At 38.1% G+C, this 25,109-nt stretch overlaps 2 protein-coding genes across 3 annotated transcripts in view; both read right to left on the bottom strand.

Annotated features, from left to right (window-relative positions):
* Window position 1: 1 nt before the first annotated feature.
* On the bottom strand, window positions 2-13,499 carry si:ch211-161c3.6 (high mobility group AT-hook 2b). 2 transcript variants are annotated; one of them, XM_024269890.2, is made up of 6 exons: window positions 12,934-13,499; window positions 9,896-10,095; window positions 9,686-9,769; window positions 7,413-7,463; window positions 7,237-7,275; window positions 2-4,563 (listed from the first exon to the last, which is right to left on the bottom strand). In XM_024269890.2, the coding sequence occupies exons 2-6, from the start codon at window positions 9,998-10,000 to the stop codon at window positions 4,495-4,497; spliced, it is 348 nt and encodes a 115-aa protein (XP_024125658.1). In that variant the 5' UTR covers window positions 10,001-10,095; window positions 12,934-13,499; the 3' UTR covers window positions 2-4,494. The 2 variants fall into 2 exon arrangements, with proteins under 2 accessions (XP_024125658.1, XP_024125659.1); XM_024269891.2 differs by lacking the exon at window positions 12,934-13,499 and adding an exon at window positions 12,359-12,869.
* Window positions 13,500-16,062: 2,563 nt separating this feature from the next.
* The window catches only part of mst1 (macrophage stimulating 1), a gene marked incomplete at its 5' end in the record, with an annotated part of 17,467 nt that continues 8,420 nt past the window's right edge, over window positions 16,063-25,109 (bottom strand). The window contains 9 exon segments of the mRNA XM_024269884.2: window positions 16,063-16,549; window positions 21,305-21,444; window positions 21,526-21,632; window positions 21,701-21,847; window positions 23,828-23,905; window positions 23,978-24,089; window positions 24,163-24,195; window positions 24,294-24,430; window positions 24,548-24,650. Coding sequence (XP_024125652.1) covers window positions 16,388-16,549; window positions 21,305-21,444; window positions 21,526-21,632; window positions 21,701-21,847; window positions 23,828-23,905; window positions 23,978-24,089; window positions 24,163-24,195; window positions 24,294-24,430; window positions 24,548-24,650 — 1,019 coding nt within the window.

The following is a 25,109-nucleotide window of genomic DNA, read 5'->3' as shown; positions in this document are numbered from 1 at the left end:
ATAAGTGTGGTATTTTATTGGTAAGCATAAAGAAGCAGGGTAGCACGAATCACAAGATACAGAATCATAACAAAAATACATATCACAGGTTTGTGAGTTGTATTAATAAAGTGGATGAGGACATATCAATAACATAACTATAAAAGGGTGTTAACAGTAAGGCATAAAAGAGGATTTCTCAAGTTACACTTCAACTTTTTCAAGAGTTGAAAATGGATCAAGTACTGTATGAAACTATAGAACTATCAGTAAGATCACAGAACAACATTATCCACATATAGAGAGTAAATATCCAAAACACAAACTGTGTAAAATAACACACCATAACTCAGCTAGAGGTAAATTAGGAGACAACTTTTCAAACTGAGTCCCATTCACTTCTGGTCATGAATGTAGTGAGATGAGATGCGTGGACTACAACAGTATTAGTTTGACAGGTTTTTCAAGGTACAATGATCCGTGGTTCGTTGTCTTCAGAGGTAGTCCATGGGGCAAACACTCAATACGACATTGAAATCAATCGGTTATTTGGCAGCAGTTTAGTCAGCGATGCTGAAATACATGAAAAACAACAGACTATATGTGACAGATCAAGAAAAAAAAGGGTTGGTGTTCAAGTAACGAGCATCTCAGAATTGGTACATTTTGGGGAAATGTGATCTAAAGAAGAAATCTAAAGATGTCATTTTAGGATTAATCAATTCAGGGTGTTGGAGTAAGTGCACAAATCCTCATCAACAAAGTGTAAAAAAGAATTAGAGGTTGCTTTAAGACTTTTAGGTTATCTTTTTAAGACTGATGTAAGTAAGACTCTTAAGTCTCGTGATCCTGACGATCATCAGTTTATTACTCCTCATTAATCTGTGAGTAAAAACCCAACTTGTTTAAGTCAAAGCATGATATGTCATTAAACACATTAGTCTACTAAAGTTTTCAAATTACATTCCCTAAAAAAAAAGACAAATCCAGATACTGAATGTTTCAGTATCAAATCTGTTATTTGATTTTTCTTTATTGTCCTTAAATAAAAAGAAGCTTCAGAAATGATGTATATCTTGAATAAATGTGATAAAAAAAGTACATTCCTTGGATTACAAATACAACTTTACTGGCCGTTACATTTATGAGTTTTCTATAGAAATAATACATTCCTTAGTTGCTGTAAAGCTTCAGTACTGAGCTAGTTTAGTTTTAATAAAAGTGAAAAAACGTGTTTCTTTAAAGGACATTACACCAATCAAAGAAACTTCCATATATCCAATGGTATTTCTGTACTTTACGCTTTGTAAAGTGTCTAGTATGATTGTGATGCATATCAGCACATCCTAAATGTGCACTAAAGAATTTTAATAACTGTATTTGTGATCAGAAAACCCACATAAGGTCTTATACCTAAAGAAATCACTGTTTTGCATTTGATTGGTTATTTATTTCTAGATTGAAAGTCTGAGTGAATGCAGGAAAAAGTAATGTTAAACTATTAAATATTTTCAGAAGACTTCCATTATGATCAAACATGTAATTAGTGAATATTAAATTCCACTTCACATAACTTGAGTGTTTTTTGCTCTGATGTAAAAAGGAAAACGTGGTTACTGCACTCCAATTCTACAAAAACGCCTTATGACCTTGACGTTCTCGGTCATTTCTGGAGCCCGGCAGTGAGTTTTATAAGTCGTCTATAAGCGCTTTGTAACCTAAGTGAATGTACGTGTTTTTTTTTCAGTGTGGAAGTCTATTATGCCAAAAAAATGATTTATTTCAAATCATTGAACCAATTAGTAACAAAAATAAAACATTGAATTTGGCAGTTAAACATTGCAAAGTCTCTCAAACATGCATACTAATGAGTGTACATGACTATACTGGAGGTTTTGCAACAGAAACTGTACTTTGTTGGACCTTGTAACGTCACTTTCAATGGGGTGAATTAGCTAGCATACTGGTAGATTTAAGCTAGCTGTTAGCCGCATGAGTTTTCTCTGTGTGGAGTAAATGTCTTCCAGTTTTAGCATTTTGTTTTCTTATCTGATGTTCCTTTTAATTATTTTTATCTGTAAAAAAACACAAGTAGAAAATAATTTTAATAAAAAGATAAATAATTAGCATTAGCATGATGTTAGCTAAAGATTCAGATCTTGTTTTGGTTCCATTTTGGTTTTATTTTCTCTTTATTTTGCATTTCTCTGAAGTCAATTTAGTACAAAACAGGAGTGTAAACATTTTAAAATAAAAGAATATAACAGATTGGGATTAAAATGGGGTGAATTAGCTAGCAACTTTATTTTTTCACTTTGAAGCATATTAGAGGGGAATATCTTGAATGTAGTTTTAGTGCGAGAACTAAAAGTTACTAAAAACATGTTCATTCATGCCATTAACTTAGTAGAAAAAATGCTGGTTAAATCCTACACAAACAGCATGTTACCCCCTTGCAGCTCTTTTTTTGTGTCACATTCTTAGGTACGTTTGAATGGAGTCGTGAGAATCATTAACCAGAAAGTTGTTCAGTGTGTAAGACTGAATGCCAAAGCTTTAACAGCTTGAAGAAGTCATTAATATTATGCATTCCGTCTTACAAGGGCTTTCCACGACGCTTTAAAAAGAAATGAGGTGTTTTGTTTCTGTAGTTTAAGTTGGTTGAGTGGCCAAAATAAGCCACAACTCTCATGTATTTCAGCATTTTTGGGGCTGCCTTGATGTGTTGCAATTTACAGTGTAAGAATCAGAAACATACATGATATAATAAAAATGACACTGCGTACATAAAAAAAAAAAAAAAAAGCTAACAAGAAAAAAAGAAAAGTATTTTACTACACTAAGTATTTTATCAAGTTGTAAACCACTGGCTGCGTTTTATTATACTTCAATGTTTTTCTATTTTTTTTATCACAGTTTTTTGTGACTTTGATGGTTTTTATCTGCACTCCTCAACTGGAGTGTAACATTTTCCTGCGTGTTGTAGCCTTAAAACATGTCTGTCAGCTGTTGAGCATTTGTGTTTGCAGTATTGTGCCTGGGAGAGTGAAGGGTTACTTTTTTGGAGATTTTTCTTTTTTGTGTTACTGAGGTAGAATGAGATCTTTAGAAGTTGAGGCTAACTGAGGTTTCAATGAGGTCTTTGTGTCAAGGCATACTGGTAATATCAAACACAGATCAGAAATGCACAACAAACACAGCACCACAATTATTACTGAGTAGACATCATGTTCCTGAATATTTTTGTACCTGAGGTTTCAAAACGGTGAAAAGCACTGTCAAAAGTGGAATCCTGAGAGTGGTAAAATGTAAAAAATATATGTTACAAGGGTTTATTATTTAAATGAAATATCCATTTTGATTTTTAGGCACATTTTTGTCGTTCCGGTTGTTGGCTGGGAAGAAAAAATTAACGTAAACTAACACCGGAGCTAGCATGAGGTACTTTACAGGTACAAAAATGGACATTTCATTTTTTTTTTTTTTAACAAACCCTTTTACATAGACTTTTAAATGAAAAATGAATACAGCACACTATGTTGTTACATCGGTAGAAATGTAAAATCTTCAACATTTGCAATAGAAAACATGTTTAAAAAGGATTCAGTTTGGTTTCTTAACCCATGTCATATTAGCCTGCAACTCTATTCTCTCTCTGCACAACAACACACACGTGCACAATCACCGGAACACACTGAGGGGTTCAAGAAATCCCACAAATCGACATTTTTAAGAAAAATCAAGTTGTTTGATTTAGGATTAAGAAAGATTTTAAATCAAAATACTAGTATTTATTCATAGTACGCCAGGGGAGGTGACAAATTAAATGAAGAATACTTTTTTGAGGATATAACTTAACAAAAGTGATAAATTCTTATTGATAACCTTTGCTGCGCATTGATTGGGATCCTTTAAGGATGGCCTTTAAAAACAAATGGGAGATCATTTGTAGGGAGCAGTCTTCATTAGGAGTTATCTTTTTGGATAAACCGAGTAAGATTTGAAGAAAAAAACTTTAGTTTTAGTCTAGTTTTTCTCTAGTTTTAATTTGATTTTGTGGACTTTTTCAATGTTTGCTTTTGTAAAATGTGTATAAGTGTTATTATGATGACTAAAAAATGACTACTATTTATGTTAAGGACTTTAAATGAAGTTAAATTGGAAGAAATGGGGCGTTCCACAGAACTACACAAAAGCTGTTGTGCTATTCGACGTTTAAGACACTTTGTGTTTAATTTTCTTTAATTTGTCACCTGCCTGCATATAAAAAAGGCACATATCTTCCTCTAAACATTCAAACGCCTTTCCCAGAAGGTGGAACTTTATACTATCAAAAGTATACACCGATGTTAAAGGCAGACTTTGCTTGTCAACAAGGCTTTTAAATAAGGTTGCCGTTGAAAGAACCTACAGAGAAATGGTTTTTGAGTGAAAATGTGTGTTCCTGAATCCCCATCACAGACAGGAGGCACCGCGCCCCCCCTGAGGCCAAACCTTGAGGTAGAGGTATCCCATCTACTCCCCTCCCTCCTGCGCAGGCACCTGAGATGTTGAGGGATCTTCCTCGACCTCCTCTGAAGGCCCCTGTGGAGCGAAAGAAAACCCAGCGTCAGTTGCCGTCTCTTTTTTGTGTTAATTGACTCAACGGTTGCGAAAAAGTGACTACAGGAATGACTGTTAAAAGTTTATTGAGTGATTGCGTGCGAGCGAGCGAGCGAGCAGGCAGGTTCCAGCTATCAGACCTAGAAATGTGAGGAAGATGACGGTTACATCAGGAAACCAAGAAGACAGGGGAAGAGACCAGTTAGATCAGGTTTCCCCTCTTCAGACTGACTCATTCTTCCCCTGCATGTGCGTGTGTCTAAGAAAGGGAGTCTGTCTCAACGGTTTCAGTTCTTTAAGCATCTTCACTTCTTTGACAGGCTGCTGTGAGGAGAGGATGCGATAAGGCGGGCTGGAGGCATCGTGAGTGGCTGCCGGCTTTGGTGTTGTGCAACACTTGCATCTGTTGAATGAACAAGATGGCTACGACTGCACCAACGTTTCTGAGAAACACAAGGTGTGTGCTCGGTACAACTGGATACCACGAGAGAGAGTGTGTGTGGGGAATTCAACGGTGCAATCCGAGAATTTCCACTCAGTTTATTTAAACCACAACTTGCATGTGCAACAACCGTTTTCCAGTCAAATCTGTCAAAGTAACAACAGATCTTCTGCATGTTTTGTGTTTACTTGTAAATACATGATTCAAGTCAAGGTCAGGAGGGTTTTTTTGCTGCTACCACGGTTGAGAAACGGCGCAAGAATGGGCAAAACGGCTCTTTAAATGTGCACACTAATCCATCTAAAATAAGACTAAAAAACCAACCCAAAATACAGGCTTTGTTTTCACAATAAAAGGTGTCATCAGAACGATTTATCAAAATCAAATCTTAAAATTCAGACTTCAAAATCATGAAGCTGGCAAACATGAATTGTATCTTGTTAATAGTCAATAATACTGTGTCCTTGAATCCCCCAAAACTAGTGCAATAAACCCCCTCCAAAATAAAAGCATGAGGTTACATGATCCTGTTTTTGAGGTTTCAATGATAAAAAATGGAAAAAACATTGAAAACAAAATGGAATATACACTGATTCAGTTTGTTATAATATTCAGTTTAGTTGCCTTTCAAATAAAATTCACTTAATTAGACAATAGAATGTCAAATAATCATTTAAAGGGCTTTTACAAGAGATTATTAAGGATTTTTCAAAATAAAGCGCTTCACTTTCTTGGATACTATTCTTTTTATTCTATATTTATTGTTATAATTGACATAACATAGATGCTTATTAAGGTTTATATGAAGGAAAATTGCAAACCAGCAATTGAACTACAACCAATTTTTTTAAAATAAAAGCTAATATCTACAGAATTTATAAGACTTTAAAGATATTAAGGCTGAAAGTGAATTGAAGTTTTTTTATTGAATTTGCTTCACTATTGATCCAAGAGGCTTTCTTAATTCTGATAAAAACATTATTAAATTAAAAGTTTGATTGAACTCTTACTGCAAAAAGTAGTACACTTGAAGCGTATTTTATGAAGTATAATTGAGTAGGGCTGGGTATCATAAATAATTTCCAGAAATCACTCGATTCGATTCACAAGAGCCCGGATCGATTTGATTCCAGTTTTTTGTATTTTTATCAATCCACTCAATTTAATTAAATTCAATTTGATGTTTATACATTTGTTTAGAAATACATTAACAATACTATATGTTTAGTATATTTATATTAATTTCAAACAGTTCATATATAGTAAAAAGTATTTTTGAAATATTGCGATTGTTAATATCATACAGTGTTACATTGTTTCTCAAAAGTAGAATCTTTAACAAAAAAATGTTAGGATCTTTAACATTGTAAACATTGTTCTGCCTATCCTGGAGGGCGGCCACTAGGTGGCGATCGCGCTACAGCAGCACACCTTTTTTCAAGAAGAAGAAAGAATTAGCAAAAAACTGTGTTTTAGACCAAAAATGGTTACTTTAAAAAACATTTCCTAAAATAGTTTAGAAAATTAATATCTGTAAGTTTATAAAGATGTTAGTTTAGTCAGTAATGTATGTTTAGGTCGTTAGCATTAGCCTTCCTATGGGAAATTTTATGAAGCGTTAGCATCAAGCTAGCTGACTTTAGCTTTATGTGCTAAATCGTTTTATATTTTTATTTAGCTTAAATCAATTATCAACCCAGCCCTATAAGTGAGTATAACAAGTCTACTATGGAACATTTAGTTTAGTATTAACTGAACACTCCTTTAGATTAAATTGAAGTATTCTAAGTTTAGTATTTTAAAAAAGTAAACTTCAAGTATACTTTGTTACTTTTAGTATACTTGTAGAACAATTTAATAGACTACTTTTTTTTAGGGAAGTTTAAGTTATGGGCACATTCTGAAGTTGTTTAGTGACTTAAAAGTTACTTTCCACAATAAACTAACTTTTTTAAGGAAGTGTTTTGCATATTTTTATGAAACTGTCCCAAGTCACTTGAGGCCTGAGGCTTGCCAGTGACGCCTTAACACAAAATCTTTAACAGAATCTACTGGAATTACAGTGATCGTGTTAACAATTAAAAAATTGCAGTAAATTAAAGAGCATAAGCACTGGAGCTCCGGTGTTAAAGGGTTGACACTAGCCTTTTTTAGTTCAAAATACAAAAACATTAAATTAACTTGAGCATTTTTAACATTTCATTTTTCCTCACCTGCTCCGTTTCAGACACTTCGGCAACGACTTTCCGAGGCTGGAAAACAGGCGACAGAATCAGTGAAATATTGGAGTGGGTTGAGCCCCTGAGGGCCGCACAGCTTCAGCATGCAGTCACACACAAACACATTGGAGCATACATCTCCAATAAGAGTGTCAGTGATTGGCCCTTACCCATTTTCTTGGTCGTCCTCGTGGTCGCCTTTCCCCGACAGGCTCGACTTTCTGAGAAAAAAAAGAAACATTTTGTCTATTATTTATCCAAACTAAACCGAAATTTGACATAAAATTAGACATAGTGGATTTAAGTGGGAAATCTGACCAAATCATTCGCTGTTTTTATGTTTAAATACTCGTTTCTATGTGGAATACTCTCTCAGTCACTGGGAAGACATTCGTTCTCAGTTCCTCCAATCACAAAGGAAGACATGATCTTCTACGCCACCATTAAATTGGATTACACAGCATTTAGATGACATGTTCACCCAAAGGGATTCACAGATTACTGTCACAACTGTGGACAATGTGTCTCTTTTAAAGACACAATGAGTGTCCAGCCTGGGATTTGAACCCCTAACCAACCCAGGGAAACCTCATTCATTTTCTAATAAAACACAAGCTTGAAGAAATCTGAGGCATTTAATGTATTTTTTTTTTTAGTTTTTATCGTCAGCTTTGGTCACTTTTGTCAAACATTTAATGTTTTGTCTTAAAATTGGTTAAAATAGTTTGAGTGGTTTTGTTAAATGTGGCAGAGATAATATGTTAAATCAAGAATATTAAGTAATTTATTGTTTGTAATATGAAAATGAAATAAAAAAAACTTTTAGGATTTCCACAATTGTGTACATGTAAATGGCTTACAGTAACTGACTTTTTTTGAATAGATGACTATTGCTACTTTAAAAATATTTGCTGGTTTAGCAGGGAAGCTATGTTTTTTTATGTTATATAATCACTTTTTAATGTCACATTTAAAACTACCAATATCAACAAAAAGTATATATTTTTAAGAAATATTGCAAAGGCATAAAAACAGCTCAGCAGTGTCTCTTTCTGGATGTCGATAAGGGTCAAATCATGACAAACCATTGAAATGTCAAACTTTTTAAAAGTCTACATTTACACTTTTTACTTTCAAGGTTTTTGCACTTTTCAAATATACAAAAGTGTTTTTGTAGAGGATATTTCTAAACCTAAATATCTCCCAACAGCTGCATTTTATTTAAAAAAGGGACTTTTTAAATTATTCAAAAATATCCGTGGGATTTGTAGTTTTTGATGAATTTACAAAAAAAAAAAAAATCTTGTAGTCAGGAAGATATAACAGACACATTTACAGAAGTAACTTGAGTAGTTAAAGAAATTCTCTTCTGAACTAAAGAAAAAATAAACGGAAATGTAACCCATAAAGGTCCACAATATCCCCTTGTAGTCATTTTAACTCAAACCTGTTAGTGACTTTTTGACTCAAAAAAAACATCAGATTAATCAGAGTTTTGGAGTAAGTCATTATCATTAGTTCAGTAATGAGTTCAGGCATAAAACTGTCTGAGTCATTCTTAAAACTAAAGAAACCAAACTTCACTGATCAACGGTTTTCATGAGGAAACACTGCAGTTTCTAAGTTCAACAGCAAAAACAAGAAAGTATTATCTTAACTTTAGGCTGTTTTTTAAGGGTTGTAGATTTTTGTGGACATAATTAAACTGCTGTAACTGCTGCAAAATCAGAAGAAAATTTCTAGTTTTGTCAAAAAACTGTGTACTAATTTTGCTAAAATAAGAAATCTACTAAATTGAATGGATAAAACAAGAAGTTTATAGTAGAAAATTTAGGCAAAAAGGGTTTAGTTTTGACAGAGAAAAGGAAGTTCCACATTTTTCAGAGTATAAGTCGCAGGAACAAGAGACGAAGAAAACCATATATAAGTCGCTGTGGAGAAAAGTGTGACGTTTTGTAGCTAAAAATTAATAAAGAACTACAAACATACTGATCTTTCATCTGTATAAGAAAAATATAAAGGTTTAAGTGGAAAACACTTTTGGCGACACTTCTTCTGCCGCCATCAGGAGCAAAAACTTCAAGTGCAGCGCCCTCTAGCAGTTGTTAGCGGAAAAAAACGCTAAAAGACAACTGGTGTTTACTGGGAAAACAGCAAATATATAAACATATTTATGTCTAAAAAACCACAAATAAGTTGCACCCCTGGCTAAACTATGAAAAAAAGCGATTTATACAGTATTATTTTTAGTGCTGAAGAACTGCTTGAAGCAGGGAGCACAAATGTTTGTGTTGCAACAAGAAATTTTGTCTTCTTTGTTGTTTTGCAACATTTTCTTCAACTGAAAACATACAAAATAAATGTGCAGATGTCTGATTTCTGCAAAAGTTTAATCAAGTATCTGAGGATTGAAACACATGCTTTTTTAATTCAGAGTTTTAACCTTCAGTGCAGTTCTGGGGCCTTTATCCTTGCTGCCTTTGGGTCGTCCTCGAGGTCGCTTTGGAGTCGGTGGTCCCACAGGTTCCTGTAAAATGACACATGGAAACAGAGAACGCCGGTGAAAGGTCTCCCAGCTGATGGATCCACTTTTCTCTGGATTTCCTCTCTAACGCTTTAATGAGACGAGCCGCTCTCGCTCGGGAGGTCACACCTGCTGCTGCTTCCGCGGTCGGCCCCTGCCCCTGCGCTTGGGCTCCTCGCTGGACTGGGCGGCGCTCGGCTCGGGAGAAAGCTCTTTGGTCCCAGTGTCACTCATGCCTGTGTCTGTCCAACAGCTTTTAAGAGTGTGGGCATCAAAGCCTGGAGCGGCGGCCTCGAGGGCTTCAGGGGGAAAAAAACGAATCCCAGGAGCTGGAGAGGCAAAAAAAATATCATTTTAAAGCCTCATTTATAACAAATTGAAGCTTCATTAGATCTTTTAAAAGCCAGATTTCCCGTGCACGAGCATCATTGGAAAATGTGTCATTAGGGTTCACGCAGGAACCTTTTTTAGGAGCGAGCGTGGGAACTGCTTCTGCATGAGCTTTGGCACCATCAGGCCAACGCAGAGAAACATGAGAGTGGTGTGCAGCGACTAAATGTAGCTCAAATATTCACAACTCAAGCCTGCCATCCAAAATCTGGATACTGTACGGCACTGGTGCCTTCCGAACTGCAGCTGACGTCAAGAAATTCTCCAAAAAATTCTCCAAAAGATTTGGTGAAGTAAAAACAGCCAACCCTAATACTATTCTTCATTAAAGTTCTAAACTTTTTGTTTCTTCACATAGAACAGAAATATGTATAAATGCATTTTTTACCCAAAATTACTGTGAATTTTGCATTTGAAGACCAGAAAAAATGAGAAAAAAAGGTTTTTGTTAATGTTAAATCAGGATTGACATAAAATATTACATATTACATGCTCAATGTAAACTTCCAATAGATTAGACACTACTGTTTTGCATTTCACTAACGGGTGGTTTACTACGGCTAATTATGGAAATTAGTCAATCACAATCAAGAAATCGTACACACTAGGGGTGTGCCAAAATATTGATATCACGATATATCGCAATATTCAGTCCTGCGATTGATTCTTGATGGGTTCTCACTAATTCTTGATCTTTTATTTTCATTTGAAGAGGCTGTAAAATGTTATATTTGTTATTCTTTGGTGAGACGTTCCGTCGGAGGTAGATAGGGGGCGCGCGTCAACTGGCTGTTGCGAGCACCTATGTGCATGACAGCTACTTGAGGTATTTAATTTTTTGTTTTGTTGTTTATAACAGTTTCACACTAAGTAGTGGCACTGTTGTTTATGTTTACTATTGTTAAAACTGAATTTTATAGATAATTCCAATTCAATGGGTGTCAATGCTGCATCACGGCCGCCCCATTGTAAAAACACATTCAGCAATCTTGGTGTCAAAACGTTCAGCTTGTTCAGGACATTACTGTTTGTATTTTTAGAATTGATAAACTTTATAGTTTATTTAAATATTGAGCAAAATATGCCCCACAGGAAATGAATGAGAAAGTCTTCAAATTTCAAAATTTTAAGTAGATTAGCAACAAGCCTTTAAATATATTCATGGACTATGATTTCATCTTTTATAGGAATTTTTAAAAATTGTGTTTACCTAATATTTTAGCAACATGCTACCATTTTTGGCTAATTTGTTATCTACTGAAATTTTTGTAGGCTAATTTGGAGTTTAGCTTCTATTTTAGCAACAGGCTAATGTTTTGGCTAATTTAGTTTACTGAGTAATTTTAGGCTATTTTGGAGTTTAGCTAGTATTAAAGCAACAAGTTAGCTTGTTTTTTGGCTAATTTGGCATCTACTTATGCTAATTTAGAGTTTAGCTTCTAATTTAGCAACAGACTAACGTTTTGGCTAATTTAGTTACTGAGGAATTCTATGTTATTTTTTAGTTTAGCTAGTATTTAAGCAACTAGCTAGCTTTTTTGGCTACTTTAGCATATACTAAGGTTTTTTGGCTAATTTGGAGTTTAGCAACACACTAAACATTTTTGCAAAATTGGCATGTATTAGATTTTTAAACAATTTTACTACACATTTTTTTTTTTAATTTATGTCAAATTTATCGCTCTTTCATAGTTATTTAACAGCAATTTTAGCAAATTTAGCATTTTTGGAAATAGCTTTTGCGTTTTCAGCAAATCCTATCACCAATTAAAGCAAATTGCGTCATCATTTTCATCAAAAAGCTTCAGCATCAGCAAAAAGCGTTCCCACTAGCATTATCCCAGGTAAGACAACTTTTCTTAGTTTCTTTATGTAATCTTCACAAAGTAATTAAAGCTAAAACCTTTTAAAATCTCAATAATCTCTTGTCATAGTTCAGAATACAGAATAAAAAGTCATGTTCTATGTGGGTTTCGATCGGTCAGATTGAGGAAAAAAAATCATGGGTCTCATATGGTGTTTGGGGCCAAATGCGGCCCGCGGGCCGTGGTTTGGGGACCCCTGTTTTAAATGAAACCAGCCCACTTGCAGACTCAATAGGCAACAATTGTTGCATTGATTTATGTGTCAGATTCGTAATTTTGAGTGTTTTAGCCTAAATCCGCGTGTTGTTGTTGAGTGTTTTCCCAGTTTGGATCTTACTATCCAGGAACAGATCGGAGGAGCTCGTTTCCAACCGTGAGCTCGGGCAGGAATGTGTCAAACACTAATTGCCAGCACAGTCCATCAAAACGGCGGCACCGAAACAGGAAGTCCGAGTAATTTGAGAAATCCATCCTCGCCCGAAAGGCTTTAAAGCCGAACGGGATCCTCCACTTTGTCCGAACTCCCTCCGGAGGCGCAGCGGGCGCCGTGGAGCAGCGTCTGGCACTCACGCGCGGGACTCTATGTACTTTCTTTTTTTTTTTTCGTAGCCACCATAAATACACATTCTTGAGCGGCGTGAAAGTCGGGGCGCGCGCGCAGGGAGCTTCGAAAGTCGGGGTTCGCCGACCCCCCCTCCTCTCTATGTTTCCATCACTTGCGCAATCGATCCGCCGAAGTGTGCCGCGGTTTCACGGACGAAAACAACAACAGGTCCCCCCAGCGCGCGCGCCGGCGCGCACCCGCGTGCAACCACAACTTTTGCCTGATCGCGCGTGGAAAACACAGGTGCAGAAAAACCAGAAAGCTCTGCAGTGGGGGGCTTCGCGTAGGGGGGGTGCAAACAGACTTACCTTCTTGAGTCGGTTTGCAGCTTCACCTGGGGGCACGCGCGCACCACGCCGTCTCTGCCTCTGCACAGACCCGAAAAACCTCAGCGGTATCGACCGATCCACGGGCTGGAGCCAACGCGTAATCTCTCCCCCCACTCTCTCTCTCTCTCTCTCTGTCTTCCACTCTCCCTCTACGTCTCTCTCCCCCCTAATCGGAAATGTGCGCGATCCCCCCAGACGTCCAGTCACGAATACCCCAGATGCAGTATAGTGGGGGGTTGTAGAACAGTATGCATCGCATACTTTCTCTATTAAAGCATGTTTCAAGAAAGAACGAGGGTAGGAGGGTAGAAGCGGAGGACCCCGCCCCGCGAGGCGCACCGGACCACCCACTTGAGAGGGAGAGAGAGCGACGGGCATGAGGCTGCTGCAGGCTCTGGTTCCGGGGCTCACAAAGTGGGGGTCTGGCAGCTCCCCCTCCCCAAAAGAAGGGAGGAAAAGTTTACTTGAGCAGAAATCAGACAGTCTGCACAGCTTCAAACCCAGCGTTTCCCCGCCGTTTGTCTCCCCCACCTACATGGTTGTGTGGAAGCAGTGTCCGCGCAGTCATAAAGGACTGCTTTATCTGATGAGCAAGAACTGGCCTTTCAGCTCCAACGATCAGGCTCTAAAGAACACACACAATACAGCAGAACATGTCTGTTCAATGCAAGGCTCACGGGCACTTCAAAAATCAACCAGTCATTCCACACTGAGGGTCTTTTCTCCTTTGTGCTCAAGGGGCTGCACTGAAAATCCTCATTTAATCTGATGATCACTCTGCAAAAATAAAACAAAATAATAATAATCTGAACAGAACCATCTAATAAAAACACTATAAATATGATCTGACTATTTATTCTACATATTGCACACGAAAAACTCCACAATCAAAAATACCAGTTAATCAATTGAATTGATTTATATTCCTACTTCCTAAAATCGTTTATAATCAATACTGTAAAAATATCGTTTGGATTGAGGTACTGTAGGTTTAATTTACCACAACATAGAAACAATTAAGTGACATCATAACTGACAACACACATATGGTGACAACAATCAATCAATGTGTGGAAACACTTTAAATTTAGCAGTCATGTGACCATACATATGGTAGAATCTTCTAACTATGTTTCCTTTGTGTTATTTTGATGTGGAAAAACAAAATGAGAATGGATTTGACATTAATTCTTGCTTGTCTGTAAACAAATTTAATTTACACTTTTGCAAGAAATACAAGAAATCTGGGAAATTTCACCTGCACTGTTCAGAGATTCACACTGGTTGAAGTTTTGGCTAAAGACGTTCTAGATCAGGGGTGTCAAAGTCGATCGAAAATCCAAACACACAATCAGTCGTGGGCCGAACAGGACAAACATTCATCAAATATATAAAAAAATAAATTGTAAAAACTTTTTATCTTTTAAAACATAAACAGACAGGAATATTATTTCAGAGTAAATCAACCTAAACCTTAATCTCCTTTTAATATTTTACTCTGCATAAAATATATATTCTGTCGAAATTGGGATGTCACAACATAAAATTGGAAAATTGGACCGATAATAATAATAATAATAATAATAATAATATAAAATGATCTAGAAGGCCGGATCTAATTACCCTGCGGACCAGATCCGGCCCCTGGGCCTTGACTTTGACAAACGTGTCCTAGATCCATTTTAGGAATCAGATCATTCAGAACAAACCAATATTGACCATGAATCGCATCGTCAAACACAAATTACAATATGCTATAACAGTTAAGATGAATCGTTACATCTGTAGTTTTAACCCAACTCAAAGGTTCAAAACTACAAGCTTTTTGCTGAAATATTTAAAAAAAAAACATAAATGGGGTTAAAGTGAAACCACTAACATAGAAAAGTCGCCTTGATCCAAAAAGTTACCTGAAAATATATCCCAATATGAATAATGGGTTGAAGAAATAACCATGTTTTAGGAGTATAGGAGACTCGTTTCCTGTGCTTACCAAAATAAAACAGCTGAAATCTTCAGGTTTTTTTGTTTTTCGTTCACACAGAGTTCCTTTTTGAACCTGTCTGAACACACATTCCAGCAACAACTAATTCTGGTCCTGAAGTCATGTCAGGTGAGTAAACTGGCACTAGACCAGAACATAAAGCTTTAAGTTTCAAAGATGAAGCATTTAAGTGACTTTGGACTTCTCAGATATACATGTCATCTTTTAAAATGAGTTTTTAAATGAGTTCTCAGAAGTTAAGGCTTACATTTTGACTAAAAACGGTTTTGGTAAAGTACCTTTCACTAGTACTGCATCATTTCTGGTCTTGTTTAGGGTTAGCACACAAAGCAGGTCAACAAAGAAAGTCCTTTGATTTTGATGTGACAATCCTTATCAAAAATCTGAGTCAGGTTTACCAGAAGTTTTGGCAACAGTTGCTGGGAACTCGCAGTTATATATTAGTCATCTAATAAAACCATCACTGTAAGATGGAGACGAGAACAACCGCAACTTAATGGTCATTCTGAGTTCACTGGTTTCTATTTTTGCAACAATCACATAAACTGATTAAACAACAAATGCAGGTCAAAGTCATAAAAGAGACATTTTTGTTTGCATTAAAGCAAAGTGAAGTATTAGTGTGAAATTCAACAAGACAGACAGACTGGGAGATATGGCGCAGAGACTGGGGAGGGCTTACATGGGAGACTGTGTGCATGTGTGTGTAGGTATGAGAGAGTTCAGTGGCCTTCTGCAGTCTGAGATTTGGTTGGACTCTGATCTTGAGGTTTATTTAAGCTGAATTCCGTGGGCTCATCAGGACCTGGTTACAAAAATCCTCCTATAGAACTAGAAAGAATGTGCAGCGCATACAGTTCTGCATAAGGCACAAAGGCATGTCTTTGGAGGTGGGGGCAGGCATCAAAAGACAGGCAGAGGAGGGATTTCTTTTAGAGGCTGGGGGCAAAGAAAGTATTTTTGAGCTCTACTCAATGCCAGCAAGAGGGTAGAACAGTTTTTGGCAGAGGGATGTTCGGAAAGCCGCGTTGTCACCGGACAATAAATGCTTTTGATGCCAAAATTTGCACAAAAAAGTTGGTTATATTTAAAAAATCAATAAGTTAGGAGCAGAAATGAGTATTTATTTGTGTTCTGTGATGAAAAAAATTACAATAGCAGCTGTGATAATAGAGAAGTACTGTACATTTGTGATGCTTTCTATATATGTAAAATAATTAGCATAAACATTGTCGCAATAAATTGAATTAAAGTTTAAGTTACTTCTAAAGTAAAAATAAAACATTTAATTACATTAGAACACACATCATTAAAGCACTTTAACTCAATGACAACATTCTAATTTTACACATTTCACTCATCTGAATGTTTAATTGACTTCTGAGAAGAAATTGCGCCTCGCATGACTTTGATCGTCAGGATCCGTTGCTAGGCCATCTCCATGACCTTCTTGATCCAGTCGACGTACACAGACACACGGATAAAAATGTTGGGCTGTCCCGGGTGTCCGCAGCGCCTCATGGGGATGATCACGCCCTCGAGTACCCAGCAGTCGCTGTTCCTGCACGCCAGAGGGCCGCCATAGTCCTTCTGCAGACACACAGCAACAACCGCCTGCGGTCATTATTTGTCTCTGTTATGACTGACTGTCACTGCCGGGGTTGGAAACATCTTGCAGTCACATCTTGCCAGGTTCACTTCGAGTCACAGACAAAGAAAGTGCAACCCCCCCTGAAAATCTAAGGTTTTCAATACATTGTGGACAAAAAGCATGTGGTACTCCAACCTGAGGCTCCACATGTCTTCATCAGGTTAAGAGTTAAAAGTAACATATTTTTTGGATTTCACAGCGGATTAACTGAACAGTTGGAAAAATCTAACTTAATTCCACTCATTCACAAACAGTTGAAGCACATCACTACGCCAGGCTGCTGACCACCATGAAGCTCCAGCTATCCATTAAGCGGTTCGGCTTCCAAAGTCGCACTAAAATGTTTGAGCGCCACTATGTATCACGGAATATCTACTGGAGGATAGTAAGCTCAACCAGAATTCATGCTTAAGGCGCACAGAATTGTGGGATGGATTTTCTGAAGTTGAAAAAAAATTGAGGATTTTAAAGGGTAACCAAACAGGGAAGTTGGAGGCTGACTCCACCCACAGCCGAAATGGGAAAATCCAGTCAGAGGGGCGGGACTGGGGAACAGGACTGTTATAATTATGGGAGCAGCAGATCATGACGTGAGACTTCTTAAATGACGTGGGACTTAAATGGCTTGACCAATATAATTCAAAAGTAATACCTCGTTTCCACCTGTAGGGGGCAACACACATGCAGTTTTTGACGATATTTTCCAGAATTAAACAAGTTTATTTGAACTTGTCAAAATGTTTTCAATGACCATCAGACTGGACTTTTCAAGCCCTATTTATACAGGTCAACAGCCAAAAACAGCTGATTTGCGTGTAGGGACAGAGAAGCTCAAAGAGGTACATAGATCGATTTGGGGTTTGGTTACCCTTTAAGTGCACCTTAAGTCGAGTTCATACGCGCCGCAAAGCAGAGTGCACGCGGAATTCGCTTCACCTCCAGTTCACACCAGACACGTATTTTTTCGCAACGGTCGACAGGCACTTCTTCTGGTCAACTGTGGTTATTTACAGCTTCAACAGTTAATTTGAAATTGTCCATCTTGTCTAGTATCCACTGTCTTCTCTCTCTCGTAGTCGTTAATAGTGTTTTTAGGCACTCAAAATCACACCCCTCCCCCGCTCCATAGTTGGACCGCTACGTTGCTCTGTGTTTTTTCAGTCACGACTCCTCCGGTTCGTCACAAAACTCAGACAACTCAAGATGCTTATATGAAACTTTACTTCCAAAGGTACTGCGGATATTTCCCAGGAGGAGAGAGCAGTTGAAGAGCATGCAGTCCGTCCGCTATGCACACACTCACAGTGAGCCTGCATGGAGAAATGGCATCAGCTGACTCAGAAGAGGCTCTAAAATGTCCTGATAACCGTGTTGGGTAATTATCATCCAGATCAGGTGCTTATTATGGATAAAACCAGCAAGTTCTGGATTGAGATTCCCTCTCAATTTTTATAAGGCGAAAGAGACAGTGACAGTCCTTGTGAAAATTTCACAATCTATTGTTCTGGATTAAAAAAATTCTTTATGTTGAGCAAAACTCCAATGTTCTTTAGTAAATGTTAACAGAGAATGATCAGAAGTGTGTTTGAGGACTATGGATCGGTCACAGACATTCTGTTGGGGGGGTGGGGGGTAAGACAGAGACTGGGGTTCTCCACATTCACGGATTCGCGTAGGTCTCCGGTCCCTAACCCCCACGAGAAAGGAAGAAAAATTGTATTTTCATCTCTACAGTCTGTTTAGATATAAAAATATTATCACATTTTTCAATAGCGGTATTTTATTGTGGAAATATCGGTTACATTGAGAGTTCTCATCACAGCGCTGCTTTGCAATGTGAACCAGACGTTATGGTCTGAAAAATCTGGTCACTTAGTTAGCTCTGATTTAATTTTTGTTAGTTAGATTTACACATTTTACAAATAGTAAAATATACTGTCCATAGTTTTTATTTTCACTGTTTTTAATCACTGCTGACGTTACACTACCTACTACTAGAGTTTGAGATCCTATACTATGAACACATTGGTGTCAAGAACATGGTAAACACACATTTAGCCCATGGTGTTCACACTGAACAAGCAGGGAGGGGCTTCTTCTTCTTTTTCTATTGTTTACTAGCGCATGTCCGCCACCTACAGTTGGAAAAGTTTTGGTGCGAAATGTCAAAGTGGTGCAAATCTCATGAATCTTGCTCCTGGCTTTTTCTTTCACACCTGTATTCTAAATTATAAGACTTGGTGTCATAAAATTCCATCCGGGCACAAACTGCAATTATTAATTTGTCCTACATGATTAACTTTTAAACGGTTGGCACTTCTGTGAAATAAAAGGGACGCCATCCGAATATCACTACCAAATCCTAGTGATCCTGATTGGTCAAAGTTTGATCTGGTTTAGCTTTCAAAGCGCGTTTTGTACGTAGAGATGGACGTAGAGATTTGCGTAGCTAAACGTGAACACAAGAGTTTTGAATGCGGAAGTCCAAAATGCGCCTTTACACATGTTTACATGGACTTTTCACTGGAAGTAGCCACTTGAATGTGAATGTAGCTTATGTGGTGTCAGGTGTCTTTTATTTTGAAAGGAAGTAACATGAACCTCTATCAAAAGTTATAAACTACTATATTTTTACTTAAAAAAAGTTACTCTTTCTTCATGTTTATGCTTTATTTATGCAAAAAAACAATAGTTGCTTAATATTGAGAATCATTACATTAATAGAAATCAGCTTCTTATTTTTCTAAAGGGTGAATGAAGTAAGACTTTGTGGCCCCTCGGTTGCAGACCCGAACGGCTCTTTAAGTGTTGAAGGTTGCAGACCTCTGCCTCCAACAAGCATGAGCTTAAGACATCAAAAAGTTATTTTTAATTTAAGCCAAATGCTGAGGCGCTGTCTGTTCTAACATATTTCTGGTACTCTCTGCAAAACTTTATAAATCTGTCACATCCTTCTGGAGGACCTTTGCCCCTTCTCCTCTACAATGTTGCTCTTGTTCATCGTGGTTTATGCACAGCTTTGTTAAGACGCCGCCAAAGCACTTTAATGGGTTGAGGTCTGGACTTTGACCCGACCATTACAACACCTCCACTGCTTTTTTTTTCTAGCCGCCCTGTTGCAGATCTGCTGGTGTCCTTGGTGTCATTGATGGAGGAGTAATGGTGTGTGTCAGGTGTGGTGTTCCTCTTAGGTTTGTTTTTCCCTCATCCAAGGTTTTGGAATTAAGCGGGTGAGGTTTTGTCACACTTTGAATTGTAAACTTTATGTAAAAGGTTTTACTTTAATTTTTTTTGTAGGATCATATGATGCCATCGGAAGGAAATCGCCCTGATTGCTGCAAGTTTTGACACAAACTGATGACATCATCCACGATTGGAATTTTACGTTCGTAGTACAATCGCATGCATGTTGCACCTTTTTTTTATTCTGTGTGATTATAATACGGGATAGCAGAACAAACTTGATCCAGAAAATGTCCATTTCCAGATCCCAAGATTGCAAAGACTAGAGATACTGTATTCTACATAAAGGAAGGGTTATGTATGACTTTCTTGTTACTCAGTCCCAAAAAATTTTAAAACAGGACATTTTCACTGCATATCTGGTTTCTAATGCAAAAAGCAGCTCGATTGCTCTGCTAGTTGGGTGTAGGACTTGGTTGGGTGTAGGACTTAGTTGGGGGTAGGACTTGGTTGGGTGCAGGACTTGGTTGGGGGTAGGACTTGGTTGGGTGCAGGACTTGGTTGCTTGTAGGACTGGTGCGCAGGAAACCAGGGTCCAAGGGGCGCAACAAGCTTCGTCCAGGGTGGGCCCTTAAACAAGACCCTTCCAGCCACTGCCTATATGTAGCCACAAGTAGGTCCAAATGTGGGTTTCCCTGTGCCGGTCCCCAGCCCGGATAAAACACAGGGCTGTGTCAGGAAGGGCATCCGGGATTAAAAGAAAAACTCTGCCAAACCACCTGTACAAATCAGTGAAAGCTGATTGGCTGAGAGAGACGGAAGGTGCTGAAAGCTGAATAACATTTACTTTCTAATGCAAACTTGACTTTTGTTAGATTCAATTATGAGGAGCAAATGGTAAATCATTTCAATTTTTTTTTTAAAGTAAAGTTATTTGGTATGTTGAAGCTTTTAAAAAACACATGATGTACCACCTTCTCTTGTTTTCTACATTAACATATTGCATATCCATTTATCTGTCTGGCTGTATGAGTATAATTATGTACTGAACCTCATTTTTACTTGTTTCAAAGACTTTACGTCGAAGTTGGATCAGCCTGTTGTGTGTTTTTTTCCAATTTTGAGTATGATTCCACATCCATAGATTAATAAATTTAATTTCCATTAGTTATTTTTGTGTGGTTTTGTTGTCAGGACATGCAACTATGTGAAGAATAAAGCATTTTAAAATAATATTTCGTCTGTTCAGGTATAAGATGGGTCTTCATGGTGTTCCATTTATTCTTTTAAGCAATAATCTCAAATATTTATTTCCCAATTTAAAATACCAAACCACTGCAACCCTGGAGACAATCATGTCATCAGGCTAGTTAACGCCACTCAGAAGTTTGTATTGCACACAGTTTCAAGTGAAACCGACCAATCTTAGGATGAACTAGACCGCATGATTGGTGCAGGGATGCATTACGGTTGATGTGATGGCCGATCAGTAGAACTTGAGCTCCACCCACCTCACACGCACCCACTCCACCCTGGAAGGAGTTTGTGCACATCTCACTTTCACGGACACGACCTCTGAAGTACTGGTTGCATCCGCTGTTACTGAGAACTCGTACTTTGGCGACGTTTAGGACGGTCTCGTCCCCGGTTCCTTGAAAAACCAAAAGTTATCAGCTTCTGTGCTTGGATAGATGAATACATCCACTGTTGGATGTTTGAGGGTCACATTTACCTTTCGTCTCCCCCCATCCTGCAATCTCACACTCTGTGTCCTCTGGGACTATGTAGCGCTCAGGAGGCAGGCAGATCTGAGACACGCGCTCATTAAACTGAGCAGGGCTGCAGAAAGAGGACAGTTACTGTCACGGGACGTTCCAGCATGCAGGTGGAACTTGAAGCACACGCACAATTCCAGTTGTAGCATGACGAGCTGAGACTCGGAGGGTCCGCAGACGATCTTGGTGAGAGGAATGATTTGGACAGAAGGCTCGTCTTCCTGTGGGTCACGGAAAAGCGTTCCCAGCATGGCGGAGTATCCGGGCAAGTCAACGTAGCTGTGCACACGAGAAAAATAGGGAGAGACACAACACTTTAGTGCAGATCTCAAGCATTTTTTTAAATTTCTAAGCTCAGGTTAAGATTTTAGAGGCAGATTGTAAAAAGCACATCTGATGCCAACAGGAGGCTCCTATCACTTTGATGTTTACAACACGCCGCGATAAGATCACTTTACTGTCAGTTAGAACAAATGGATGGTTTCAAATAGCTATGTTGGCGCAGTAAAAATGTACAAAAAGTCAACCTTATTTTTAAATCAAACTTTCACAATTAATGTTGGAAAAACTCAAATGAAAAAAACTTAATATAAGAGACATAAAGAAGCCACACATTTTAACACAAAGCAGGGCCAACTGTCATGCCCTTCGGCTTTCTGACTATTTCTCAGCTGTAGTTTTAGGCAACCATCATCATCATCATCATCAGCTCTACCTTGAAGATGCTCTTTTTGCTCAGTCTCAGCATGTGTTTAAGTCTGTCACCCAGTCTGCATGTTCTGACCCTGACCTCCTTCTACTTTCTCATCTTGGATTACAAACTGGACTCGTGCCATGTTGGATAGTGATTGTTATGACCTCCTCTGGATCAGGATTTGGACTGATCCTGACTCCGTCTACTTGGTCCATGAGTTCCATCCCTGCAGGCCTCCTGCCCCTCCTGGGCTGTACCTGCAGCATGGATCATGAGTCTTGTGTTTTGGTTCGGTGCCTGCTGTGAAGCCGTGCTGCTCCTGGAAGAAATCCACCTGACTCACTAATAAACCTTTTACAATTCCAACTGAGCTCGACTTCTCTCCAACCCAATGAGAACGGTATAAACAGTATTAACCCTTTAAAGTCCCTCTGATGAAAATCATGTTTTTAGAGTTTTAACATGTTTTTGTGGCATTTTTCTTATAAAAGAGAACAAATGTAATAAGAATTTTTTGCATTTCTGAGTATTTCTCCATTTAAATCTCTGTCAATCAAACTGTCTTGGACAGACTCTGTTTGAATGAATGATCTTCTTTCCATCAACAGCTCTGCTGCACATGCACTAAACCCTCATCTGTTCCTAGTGTCTAGTTCAGGTTCTGGAGAAGAGAAGATGGTATCTTCACATTGACTGCAGTCAAATGAGCCGCCGTTCACATTTCTGTGGTCAAATCAGCATCACTGGATTTTTGGTGTGAGTTTCATCCAATACTTACGGTAGCAGGACTGAGAACGCTGGAAAATCTCCACCAGACTCCACGGAGCTTCTTGATGTGACCACGGAAATGTGAACGGCGGCTCATTTGACCGCAGTTGGAAAGGATTGTAAATCAATGAAAGAGCATTTTGATGTTAGCTTTGATTATTTTATCAAGAACTCTGAGAAACCAATGATTGAATGTATTGATCACAGCAACGTCAATAAACATTGGAGAATTAGCTAAAAGAGTCTTTGGTGAACTGGAAGGAGAAAGAACAAGGTTTTAGGCAGGAAGTTCTGTCCATGAAGATCTTCACTTCCTCGTCCCAGCTGATATCCGGATCAGAACCATACGGCTGAACATTACCCATATTGATTGACATTATTAAATAGCAGCGATGAAGATTTATTCAAGATCGGGGGCGGGGCTACTCAGCTTAGCTCCAAAAGCCACGCCCCCTCAGAGGAGATTTTGGAATCAGATCAACATGAAAAATGGCTTTTTAAGGCATTTAGGTTGTGGAATATTGCTTAAAAAAATAATAATCATAACTTAGTTTTTAAAATAATGAACAAAAACAAAGTCACAGACTCCACCATGGCTACAAATGAAACAACAGTCATGATAGAAGCTTTTTTATATACATAAGTTAAAATACTATAAAAAAGTTCCAACAAAAATGCTTTAATTTGTCAAAATACTAAATAAAAGAACAGTTTTTATGGGGATTTTTTAAATTTAGTTTAAGGTTTAGTTAAAAATCAGATCATTAATATCACACGACAGCCTTTCTTTGCATTACCAGGATGAGAAACACTGCTTGGTGCTGATCACCCATCGAGAATTCACCAGAGATCCTCCACAGAAGTGGTTTCCTTTCCTGCAAACACAACATTTGTCAAAGGTTTTTCCTCAGTTCCCATCACCAAACCTCCTTCGTGGTGAGACATACCTGTCTCTGAGGCTCACGGTCCAAGGTGAGTTCCCAGGTATTCCGTTCACGATACGCAAAAAACTCTGGATGCGGTCTTCCCTCTTTCCACACTCACTGAACTCCACTCTCTCTGTGTCCAAACAAAGACGTGGTCACTAAAACCCCGAGGAGACATTTTCCTTCATTTTGATTGACCTACTGACCTATTTGTTCTGTCAGGGACACCTTTTCTCCAGCTTTTAGAAAGAAAAAAAACTTCAATTAAAAAAAAAAAAGCATAGTGGCTCCCTCACGTTCTGTTACAGTGGAGTGAGTAAATAAAAGGGATTCGTACCGCACTGTTTGATGGCACAGTAGTCAAACTCAGTTTTGGGGTCTGTTGTGTAGCACCAGGGTCCATGCTGGTCCCCATCTGGGTTGCGACAATAGTTCTCTGTCAGATTGGCCTCAGGATGCGTCAGGGGGTTTATCCTGCAAGAATACATGGACCCTTTGAAGCAACGACCATTGTATGAATCTGAGAATGTCTGCTTTAGATTGTGTTTCTATGGTTATGATTTTCAGTGGAAGTGTGTTTGAAGGTCATACTTGGTCCTGTGAGGTGTATTCACGTTCCATCTCTGGCAGGTAACCCCTTTGCGAGTTTTGCGGACGGCGCCTCTGTAGTTTTTGCCATTTTCTTGATAGCAGTCTAGAAACATAAATACTTTCATCACTTTATGAAGCGCTAAAATGGAAGCAAATATCATTGGACGAATTTGAAAAGCTGCGTTAAGACTTTGAAACATGAAAACTATGGAATGCTTTTCTGAAAAACTGCATCGTTTATAAAAGCTGCACATATCAAGGCTCTTTTTTATGCTCTTTGAAAATCAAGTTTTAAATTAAAAAAATGAGAAAATCCAAATGGCTCCACCCATCCACCCTCTTAACCTGCTGTGTCCCTTTTGGGGTCAGGGTTTTGTTGGACCCCGTCTGGCTATTTTGGCTAATTCAAGATTGTTTTCAGTTTCTTTAGGCTATTTGGAGTTTAGCTAATATTTCAGCTACATGCTAGCTATTTTGGCTAACTCAGGCTTTTTTTCGGTTTTTTATGCTAATTGGGCATAGGGGTTGGTGATATGGCAAGAAAAGAAATTCACGATTTTTT

This window comes from Oryzias melastigma, linkage group LG5 (genome assembly GCF_002922805.2).
Source record: "Oryzias melastigma strain HK-1 linkage group LG5, ASM292280v2, whole genome shotgun sequence".
NCBI classification, from domain to species: Eukaryota; Metazoa; Chordata; class Actinopteri; order Beloniformes; family Adrianichthyidae; genus Oryzias; species Oryzias melastigma.
The sequence above is the reverse complement of the archived record's forward strand: the minus strand, read 5'-3'. Positions and strand labels throughout refer to the sequence as shown.

What these genes read in the sequence shown, in the direction of transcription:
- si:ch211-161c3.6 (XM_024269890.2), bottom strand. Translation starts at nt 10,000, where the DNA reads ATGAGTGACACTGGGACCAAAGAGCTTTCTCCCGAGCCGAGCGCCGCC. An exon ending in GACCGCGGAAGCAGCAGCAG is followed by an intron (nt 9,770 to 9,895) that starts GTGTGACCTCCC and finishes GTCATTTTACAG; the next exon opens with GAACCTGTGGGACCACCGAC. An exon ending in AAGTGTCTGAAACGGAGCAG is followed by an intron (nt 4,564 to 7,236) that starts GTGAGGAAAAAT and finishes TTCGCTCCACAG; the next exon opens with GGGCCTTCAGAGGAGGTCGA.